The 11,851-nt window shown below is 36.6% G+C and overlaps 1 protein-coding gene across 1 annotated transcript; it reads left to right on the top strand.

Moving 5' to 3' along the window:
- Window positions 1–426: 426 nt before the first annotated feature.
- LOC112050074 (allantoinase) lies at window positions 427–11,264 on the top strand (the record flags this gene model as incomplete). Its single annotated transcript, XM_052881555.1, is given in 8 exon segments — window positions 427–587; window positions 1,200–1,390; window positions 5,531–5,682; window positions 7,378–7,492; window positions 8,285–8,431; window positions 9,146–9,203; window positions 9,849–9,942; window positions 11,051–11,264. Coding segments are annotated over 8 exon segments (1,008 nt in total), but the record flags the coding sequence as incomplete, so codon positions are not given.
- Window positions 11,265–11,851: the final 587 nt, after the last annotated feature.

Below are 11,851 nucleotides of genomic sequence, written 5' to 3' on the forward strand. Positions count from 1 at the left end.
CACATTTACGGAAAGGAAGTTTTACTGTAACTACCTGCTATCTAAAGTTACCTTGCTGGTTCTTAAAAATTAGAATACCTCAGGTAAGGCTAAGGTAAAACTTTTTTATATGTGTGTAAATAACGTCTATTGCTACATGTTTATTATTTATACTTCTCTATTTCACAGATGTCCTTCGTCTTAGTTAACATGTAGAAAGGTTAACTAACCAAACTGAAATATGGAGTTGGATGTTTTTTTACTAAATAGTTACCAAGTACCTATGTAGATTCTCAGTAAAAATTAAGTAGATGCCTTTTTATGTAGGTACATGCTAATTTGTAAGTAACGTACATAAACTAGTAAAATATTACTCACTGCTGTGATTTACAAAGTTATTATGTTACGTTCTGCTAATTATCTTTTACAACTTAGTATCAGTGACTATTGTTCATCTTTAAATACATTTTAAATAGGCGGAAACATATTTTAAGTTCTCTGTTAGGAGCCTTCAGTGAGGTGAAGAGCGCGGCTAGGAAATAACGTCGACGTAAAAAATCGACTATAAAAAATGCCGCTGCATTATTTATTTATTTTTACACTTTTGGGTAAGAAATAATCATTATTTTCAAATGAAAATTCAATTCAAATTAATTTTTAATTATATTCTATTTATTTATTTACGTTTTTAACAATGTTTATAAAAATAATTTTATATAATATTCACATTTTTATCTGTATAAAAAACAATCCGCTCCCTCCGTTTTCGTGGCTTCTGAGTGTCCAACCAACCTGTGGTTAGGGATCCAAAGTGAGGAACCTCCTTATTAATAGGTATTATTAATTGAATTATATTTATACTTCTAGACTAATATTATAAAGAAGTAGTTTGTGAGGTTGTAGGGGGTAATCTCTTGATTTACTGAACAAATTTTAAAATTCTTTTACCAATAAGCTACGTATGAGTGAAGTGTGAGCTACGGGAAAAGGCTATAATATTTTACTCCCGTCAGTGGCACAAGGTTTGTAAATAGGGTATGCACTATACTTACAAATTGTACAAAATGAAAAATTCCTCCTCCAATCAATCCTCAGGGTTCTAACTCTATGCATTGCGTTTATACATCTGTGAAGTGCACGCCACTGATCCCCGTATTTTCACAGAAGCGGGAACTTCGTCGGTAAAAAAGGTGTTTCATAAATATTGCTATTGTTTACAGTGACGGATATTTCGTGTAGAGGATTCAAAGTAGAGAACAGACAAAGGCAGTTATTCCTCAGTCGTAATGTGGTGACAGACTCAGGGCAGTTCGACGGAGGAGTGTTGGTGGACGAGAATGGAAAAATTGCGGGAGTTTACACGCGGGAGTCGATCATTGATCTGCTTTCAGAGGACGAAGGTTCACTTGAGGTAATGTCACAATGAAAGAGTTTAAAACTAATTTAGATTTTTATTATCTGTTCTATTAACAAACAAGGTGGGTGTGTGTTATTAGCAATAGCAAAATAAGCCAATAGTCAATATTCTGAGGTCAATACTCACGAGAGCTGTAATTTGATATTCCGATCGAAACTCAAGTGAAGTATAGGTACATGAGCTCCGGAGTAGTCAACATAAATTATGCTCTGCTAGCGGATTTTCGCGACTTCGTCCGCGTGGAATTCAGTTTTTCACAAATCGCGTGGAAAGCATGGATTTTTACGGAATGAAAAGTAGTCTATATGTTAATCCTGAGTAAAATCCATTTCCATTCCAACTTTCAGTTAAATCGCTTCAGTAGAGTAACAAACATCCAAAGAGACATCCATACGAACTTTCGCGTTTAATATTAGTAGGATGATCTTTATAATTATATTTCATTAAATAACTTCATGGCTTAAAATATTAACACTACATAGGAACAATAATGCAAAACGCGATACTTTTTATGTATATCTTGTAATATATGTACTTATAAGGTGATAGATTAATCGGCTTTATGAGTAAATGATACTAGGGTTCGATTTTCGGATTGGGCAATTTAAAATTCAAGATCTCCTCTGTCATGAAAAACTCCTGATTTACATTATAATAATTCTTTTACCGTTGCTTATACCTAGATACGAGTATCTCCAAATGACCCGCAACTATCTAAACTATTAGGTAATCCTTAGCTATTCCATTAATGTTTTTTTTTGTATTACGCTTTGTAGGTATTATTTGATTTTTTGTTTAATCTAATCAAATGCTTCTGAAGAAAAAAATCGGTATCGAGGCAATATTTTATTCATCTTTTATTAGTTATATTGGCTAAAGGCCATTATTATTGGACAATCTTGTATACAAAATACTAAAACTGGTTTTAATTTCTAAAGAATATTATTAAAACCGCAAATTGTCTAAGAAATTTAAATATTTTTTACACAATAATGTTATTTCATTTCGGTCAGTGTGCCGAACTGACCATGAGATTTGACACAGTGATAGGGGAGCCCATGATCCTTCCTAATTACTCGATCGTCGCGGGGTCCCATTCATACCCGATCCCAACGCAGATTGTAGGACTTGACGCCCGAAAAACGTCCTTTACGACCCTGACGACGATCTACAACGCTTCCCAAGCAACACAAACATTTAAACTACACAGCAACTTGGCCGGCGAAGACGAAGTCCCCGATATCTGATGTTACTTGGATGTAGATTATTTAAATTCACGTTCTCGGGAACTTCTGGACTGATACACTTACGCCAAGACACCCTTCCAGAACGGCCTCTAAGCTGAGATCCGTGTCTCAGAGGGGACGCCCCATCAGGCGATGATTCTGCGCTCGCCCAAATCCCCCTGTGTCGCCGCTGAGGTAAGTGAGGTAGACTCTTTAATCGGGTAAAGAGCCTACCTCACTTACACAATCAGGAAAAGATGGGATCTATTGGATTTAGTTGATTAGTCATTAAATTATAGCAAGAACTCGCGACTTCGTTCGCGTGAAATTCTATTTCTCACAAATACCGCAAGAACTATGAACATTTCCGGGATAAAAAGTGGCCTAAATGTTGTTCTATTTTTACTTTCATCTCCCTCACTAAGTTTCTTAACTGTGACAATTTTTTTTGAGACAACCTTTTTTAACCGGCCGTCCAAATGGAGAATCGCCAGACAAGTTAAAATCTCCACTTTAGAAGTGTTTGCACCACATTATGCTGCGATGACGCTACTTTATGAAATTCCAAATTTTATTCTACTCATTAAACTCAACCCATAATCGGCTCACTGTTGAGCACGAGTCTCCTCTCAGAATGAGAGGGGTTAGGCCAATAGTCCACCACGCTTGCTCAATTGACAGACTTCACACACATACAGAATTTAGAAAGTTCTCAGATGTACGCAGGTTTCCTCACGATGTTTTTTCCTTAACCAATAATTGAGACACGTAATATTCAATTTCTTATAGTGCACATAAATGAAAAGTTAGAAGTGCATGCCCCGGAGCGGAATCGAACCTACGTCCTCCGAATCGAAGGCAGCGGTCATATCCATCACTATCACGATGAAGAGCTTAATCATAATTAATATTCTTACTCCAAATGGCTTCACATGCTCTCCGAGGCACGGGAGCGAGACACACCACCAACTTTACGAATCCGGACTGAGAAAATTTTAACTGAATATTTCTCATAAGAAAGAAAATCTCTATAACCTCATAAAGCTCAACCCAGGATTCGAATCCAGGACCTCGTGATCCGACAGTACATAGGCTAACGAGTAGATCAACGAGGCAGTCAATGTTCTGACATTTGAAATTATTTTTATTTATTTATTTATACTTTATTGCACAAAATTTTTGCACACATTGCACAAAATGACAATTACAAAGAAAATAGAAAACATAGTATGTACGAAGTACAAGTAGGTATGTGCAAAAGCATTCTTATCGCTTTGGATAAACGAATTACTTATTGTATTAAAATGCGGACAAAATAAAAATAAACAAAATAAAATCAATTTAAAAATTATACATGGAATTTTTACACTTGCGATTTACTATATACCTTTTCGTCCTTTTTATGTTGGTTAAAGATAGTTTGACGATAATATCTCAAAATTTTCCTATGCGTAAATAGGTTATCTAAAAGTTGTATAATTTATTATACTTTATTAAATGATCGCAGTATTTTCCATTCTGTTTTCCATTACCTAATAAAAAGTTTACTGCGGGCTACGTTTGTGTTTTTGTTTTGTTATGTATTATGTATCTTATCGTGTGTATGTAATAAAGACTATCTCAAATAGGTATTATATAATGAACAAACAGTTTTTGACATTGATAACATATTATTATACTTATTAAAATTAGGTCATATTTTTCGTTATTTTACGAGCTGTCAGGCTTTCGTGACGGCTTTTTTATTTTATTTTGATTTCGCGGAATATTTGTTCTTACGACGTTGGCTAATAACTACCCCCTCAACGACACAAATATAAAATTGCAAACAACCAAGGTCATAATTCAGTCTACTTGCTTTGTAAGAGGTAGAGGTCGCCCTAGAGGTATATTACACTAATTAAAATAATATTATACAATAATAATTGTAAAGCTGCATGCGCTTGAGTCTATTTACACTACATTAAATAATTTTCTCGTCCTCCATAATATTATAAACTAGTTCTGCCCCCCTCCCCCCAATCTACATGCTGACTGCAATATTATCAAATGAACCCCCCCTACGTTCCAGGCTGAATACTATCAACTGCCCCCCTGACTGCTAATGCTCTTGAGTAGATACCTAACCCTATACCTAAAGTAAACGCGCTAACCGTAACGTGACGTATATTGAGCAACTGCCGGGTTTAACCACAAATTACTCGCACTTCCAATTTAACTAACTTCCGTGTATGCCGAAAGCCGAATTATATTAGCGAGAGAACTAAATCTCCCAACTATTCAAAGATGCGAAGAAGGGCTGCTTTTGCAAAAAACCCTTTAATGTAGGTACATCTACATTAAAGGGTTTTTTGGATGTAGACCTTGCACTAGGACTGATTAGCCGTTGTCTCGTAACTTGAGGGTTTGGCGAAAAATCTCTGCCCTAGAGCAATGTCTATTCGAAGATATAATGAGAAAAAATCTACCTACTTAGAAGGTTATATGCTATATTTTTTAGGGTTTAGTACCGTAAAAGGAAAAAACGGAAGGATTAGAGGATCTCTTAGCTATCGGACCGTCTGTGTGTATGACCATTTTTTCTTAAGAAAGCATGAAAGTCACTAGCGTGCACTATAGTTACAAATTGTACAAAATGGAAAATTAATCTTCCAATACAGGTACATAATGTATACATGCATGCATCCAATGGGTATGCATTCCGTTTATGCATCTATGAAGTGCACGCCACTGATGGAGGTATCACGTTGTAATTAATATCAAATCGCTGTGAATCAAACAACCATTCCCTAAAATGTATGCCACATATTTTAACTATATTTGAAAGGTTTTAGGTAAAGTATATGGAATATTTGAGCATACAAGTTCCCTTTGACATCGTTTTGAAACATATTTTTTACTGTTTTAGGTAATAGATGGCGGTAAATGGGCTCTCATGGCGGGTGGAGTGGACTCGCACGTCCATGTGAATGAGCCCGGCAGAACCACGTGGGAGGGCTATGTGACGGCCACCAGGGCGGCAGCTGCGGGGGGCTTCACCACTATCGTTGACATGCCTTTGTGAGTTAAGCCAGACTTGCGTCATTAGCCTCGGCAGAATAGGCCTTTCGCTTGGACTTCCAAATACCACGATCGTATGAGTTGCCTGCGTGTGTGTCAGCTGCGACGCACGAATTAGTTTACTCTTTCAGATTGTCAAAATAGGTGTATGTTGCCCGGCAGCATACACTATGTACGTCTCAATACTACGCCTGAAAAGTGAAAGGTGCGCAACCGAGGAGCAGCAGGCCGCGGCGTGCGCCAACAGCTCTACCGAGCCCGCACGCATGTTTACGCCATTATGGCAGCGCGCGGTGAAAGGTGCGCAGAATAGGTTGCGCACACAACACGTAACGTAACACGTAAAAAAAATATAGGCGGTAAAATTCGATGACTGAATGGCAGTCATTCATCGAATTTTACCGCCTATATTTTTTTCATACCAGGGGCTTTGTATGAAAAATGGATTCCTAAGGAGTAAACTCCAAAAAGAATATCCGAGAGGTGATGGTGATAATATTTCAAGGCTATACGAAGTAACTAGAACTACAACATATTTTATCAATGATACGATGAGTGATAAAAAGAATCTCTATAGTGATTAGATAAATCTAATTATTTGTTTTCCATCTCTCACCTTGCCTATCTCTAAACCGAGCGTTAAACTGAATTACGGAGATACCCGTCTATCGAGTTAACATAATTTAGAAGCGATGACGTCATGATTTGCATAACATTATCCTAACGGGTCGTGGTAGGTCGTTTGGCAATTTAGTATGAAGGTCAATTTCAATCGCTAAATGGTACTGAATATCATCACGGTTTTAAGAAAATTGTGGTCATCGCTTGACAAAGAATGCTGGTTAAGAAATTCGCAAAAAAATGTATAATTATAAAATGACCCTTTTAAATATGGTACTTCATTTTGCGTTCGGGGAAGTTAAAATTAACTTGAAATGGAACATGTATTTTTAAGATATTACGAAGACTTTCTGCACGAGTCGGAAAACGAGTTGACATCTGAAGCGGATTTAGAGGGCAAAGGTATTATTGAATGAATGTCTGTCAGGTCTAACAATTCCCACCAAGGATGTTACCAATAAAAATCGAATGGCAGAGAATAGCCTTGCGTGAAGTCCCGGACTTGTGACCAAAGGATGTAGGGTTAAAGACGTCTTTTAAAACTAGTTAACACTACCCTTTTCCACTCAAGTCATTCTCCCCACCTGTCCCAAAATAATCCATGAAGGATTATCCAATCAAAGGTGTGGACGGATCGATCGTCACTACAAGAATGAGCTAGGCCGCCTGAGCGGTGGTTTACCACTGCTCCCCACCTAACTCACGGAACATTTCGTACTATCTCGGCTCATGACGAAACGAGCCGACTGAATTACTCACTCGCGCTGACACATGCACACGATATGCAGTCAAAAATTTAAAACTCCTTTAGGTACCTAGCCATTCCAAGTAAGACTGCAGCTGGCAAATTTTAAACTCATAGATATTCATTTGTCTGTATTGATTCTACTATCGGTGAACAATTGGACGGTGTGTATTTGTTATAATTGTTTTATTTAAATTTAATACACTGTGTAATTCTTAGTTTTAATTTGTATTCTACTATCGGTTCTAAAGATAAATACGTATAAACATAACATAAAAAAATTAAAAATACATTCCGTTTAGTTAAGCAACAAAAATATTTATTTCTAGGAACTCTATTCCCCCGACTACGACAATTGAAAATTTCAAAATAAAGACTTCTGCTGCAAAAGAAGAAGCTTACGTAGATGTGGCGTTCTGGGGAGGCATCGTGCCTGGTAATGAGGTATGTACCTAACCAGTCAAAATAATAACAAGACATCATATGATGAACAGGGGCGTAGCTACCGCCGCGCCGTATCAGCCGTATTAATAATACGGGGCCCCCAGACTCCAGGGCCCCCTTCTACTTCTGCAAGCAAAAATTAGTAAAAAGTTTTAATCTCACTTAATCTGGTGTTAACTCCAGTTTAAAAAAAACAAAAACAAACTGCAGAATATTCACTTCATAAATGACAAAACTAAAAAAAAACGTTTTCTTCCCGGTCAAAAGTTGGAGACCTTTGGAAACATTCTACATAGTAGGTAGGTTCTACTACACTGTCATATTTATTTCAACTTTTAATTTTAACCATTTGACTCCGAAATGGACGACAGGTCGCCCATCGTATCCGTTACGTGACATGTATAAAAATATAAAGTAAACTAAGGGCAATAGGCGAGCACAGTATCATGCTCCGCGCGATAGAGGAATATAAAGATTTTTTAAATGGCTCACAACGTTAGATTAAAACCGCATTCCCTGACTGTCGGCTTCTTCAACGCAGACGGGCTTTTCGATAAAATATTCGCGGGCAGCGAATGGTTCGAGGATTTTTTCTTTTGTAAGAAATCACTACCTTTCATTTGGGCCCCCCAACTTATTTTGATACAAGGCAAGGCACACTACGCCAATGATGATGAACTTGAAAAATATTTGAATATAATAATAATAGTAATTGCCTTTATTCAGATCAAAAACTTAGCCTAATAATTTTAATATAGGTAGCTTGTTGATAAAGGTTAATCTACTTTCTAGGTGGAACTTCAAAATCTGGTCAAAGCCGGCGTGGTTGGTTTCAAAGGATTTCTAATAGACAGCGGAGTCGCTGAATTTCCTAACGTCGACACTGATGACTTAGAAAAGATCTTCACAACATTGAATGGAACGAACGTTGTATTGGCTGTAAGGAGTTTTAACCTCGTCTATACCGAGTGCCTGTGTTAGCCACACATTATACTTGTACTTAATTTTAGGAAGGCTGGCGGTTTATCAGCTCATTCTCTTACCAAGTACGGCAGCCAATTATGGAGTTTGAACCGTGGTGGCTTTGGAAGTTTTCGAGGGCCGGATTAAGGAAACTTGATGCCCTACGCAATCTTGAATCCTTAGTGGACTTCAAATAATTAAAAAAATGGAATATTTTCTCCATAATTTCAAGAGGAATCATTCTGCCAGCTGCCAGATCCATAGCTTTGTAATAACTCTTGGTAGGGACCCTTCCAGGTTCTCTTTAAAAAATCTTTAACTTGAGTTGCTGGCAATTAGAGACATAATTGTTCCTATATTAACATAAAAAGGACGCTTTATAATCCTCGAAACAGGCTACCTTCCAAAACCACTCCAGCTACATTAATCCAAACTCTATAGTTGAATAGCAACTATAGTAGGACCAAAGGCTAACAATCAGTTAGCTTTCCTAAATAAAAAAGGAAGAGCGAGATCTTCTCACACAGGTATTTACTTAAAAGGTCCCAGCCCTATTATTTAATGTACTGTTTAATGTTTAAACAAAAATAAATTTCAACAAAATAAGGTCTGGCTATCACAGATTCTCGGTTTAATATAACTTTTAGATCTCGTGCTAACACTAATGATGTTGTTATTTAAATTTTCTAGTTCCACGCTGAATATCCAATTAGTAAAGCTAAAGATGATGGCCAATGCGAAGGATGTGGTCAGTATGACTCTTTGTTAATTACTTAGTTTCAGGTTTATTGTAAATTATTCATACTTAGCATATCTTTTGACTATTGTTTTGCAAATACTGGACGTAATATGATATTTGAAAATGATGTGCTGTATTTAAACGAATTGGTAATTACGTTTACAAAATTAAATAGTGTACTTAATTTATTTATAAAAATTAATAAAATACTTAATACTAAGTACTTAAATGATTCATAAATAGAATAATTATACACAATGACTATTTAAACCTATGTAAGTAATTAATTAAAATAATTTATCATTTTAGTTTAGTTCAATATATAATCTAGTGAAGGTCATGCTTAATGATGGCATAGATATCTACAAAAAAATATTGAAAAAACCTAGATATTTATTTTTAGTTAGGTAGGACTTAACAGTTTGAATGTGTCACCTCGAATCCTCAATCCCATTTATTCAATTTAACTATGTACAATAATAATAATTCATTAATAGTCCTAAAAACCTAATGCCATTACCATGTTTGTCGGATTCCGTATTCGGAGCCACAAATGATTAATCAGTGTTATAAGTTATTTGTATAAATAGCGATTACCAAATCTCTAATACAATTAGTGGGAAGATAATAAAAACTGGTTTTAAACCTTTACAGACCCACATGTGTACGACACCTACCTTGCATCACGGCCACCGGAAATGGAGCTTGAAGCTGTATCATTATTAGCGAAATACATACCTAGATATGAGTAAGAGTTTCCTTCTCTTGTTTTGCTTTTTACGTTTTCGTTGTATACAAATTCCACACTTTCGAATAGTTTTGTTGCAGCAAGGGTTCATAGGCTCTAATTCTATTAAGTTTATTTCTGCGCACTTTTTTTTAACATGGGCTATTTATCATACTTTACTTCTAACGATAGATAAACCCGCTAAGCTGACTACCTATGTTACCTAACCAACATTATGATTATAAGTTAGAATTACTATGTAGATAATTATACCTACTTATTGATGAATAAGTAGGTACAGCACTAGAGCACGTTACGCCAAATAAGGATAATATTTTCTATATTTATCTATAATTATAATACCAATGCAAATATTATCATACGGACGAAGATCTTGAAAACGAAGATTCATGATTCATCTATATACATTTATAAAAATGACTTGCTGTTCGTAAGTCTCGCTAAAATTCGAAAACGGCTGAACGAAATTATCTTTCTTGGACTTGAAATGTTCGTGGATGTATAGGGAAGGTATAAAAGGTGAGAAAAAATGGAATGATTGCCGTAACCATAAAAACAACCCTTTTCTATACCCTATACCCTTAGGGTAGAGGTAGGTTAGGGGTAGGGGTAGGAAAGAATTACACTTAAGTAAAAGCGAAGCTTGACCGGGTCTGCTAGTCTTACCTAAAAATAATGACCGGCGCACATTGTGGATAGGAGAGTACCTACTCACAGACTCCCCCACTCTCCCTGTTAGTAAATTTATGTCATCCCTCAAAGTTTAAAGGCTATGTATTTTTTTTTTACAATCTGATAGAGCTTCGTGCGTTTCACACAAACTAATAACCAGACGAACCGTTCCGTTCCGTTCCGTTAATAAGTATTATACTCGCCTTCTGCCAAAAGTGTGCCAAATAATCGTATTTAATAAAAACACGCCAAAGATAAAATGTTCAGGCTATATATTATCACCGTATTCCTATGGGAACGAGAACCACACAGATGAAACCGCGCGGCGTCAGCTACTTGGTGCATATTTTTTCACACTATGGACGTTCGATGAACTGTAGATACAAACGAACTGTAGACCGGGCATAATATATTTATGATTTTCCTTGTGTTACAGCGTACACGTGCACGTAGTCCATGTGTCGGCGGCGGATGTGGTGCCGATACTGGAGCAAGCCAGGGAGCAGAGGATAATGGGCGGCTCCACGCGCTGGCGCGGCGGGGTCACTGCCGAGACTTGCCACCACTACCTTACTCTGAGTTCCGAACAGATCCCGCCCGGACACTCGGAGTACAAATGCTCACCACCTATTAGGAATGTTACCAACAAGGTAATTCACTAAAGTCAAAGTAAAAATTCAAGAGCCTAAACTGTTAGGGTTTTGTAGTTAGGTCTGAGTCTACTGGTAGGCATCACCAAGAAACGTACCGGAAGCTATTTAGTTCCGATACGATGCCGCGTAGAAATCGTCAGAGGTATAAGTAAAATAATATTGTACGTCTTCCAATTAAGCCTGCTTCCCTCGAAAGACTGCATCGCTGTAAAGAGCTCGTCAAGAGGTCGTTGAAGAAAAAATACTCAGTCTTGACAACAGATTTATTACACAGAAAAAAATAAACATACAGAATACAATGTTGAAATGAACATGTACACTAATCATTAATCTGAAACAAAAAAGTCGGCAATATCGGACAAAAAAATTCAAATGAAACTTAGCACGGTTTGAGACGGAGAAGGTTACAGGATACTTTTTATAGCGAAAATAAAATAAAAAGTGGTGAAATAGGTGTTGAAAGTTTGTATGGAAAGTTCTTAATTTTTAGAGTTACAGTTTTAAAAATGTGATTCAAAAATGTTTATAATTCAACCCCTAAAGTGGTGAAATAAGGGTTGATAGTTTACATTGATTTCGACGCG

This window comes from Bicyclus anynana, chromosome 5 (assembly GCF_947172395.1).
Source record: "Bicyclus anynana chromosome 5, ilBicAnyn1.1, whole genome shotgun sequence".
Classification (NCBI taxonomy): Eukaryota; Metazoa; Arthropoda; class Insecta; order Lepidoptera; family Nymphalidae; genus Bicyclus; species Bicyclus anynana.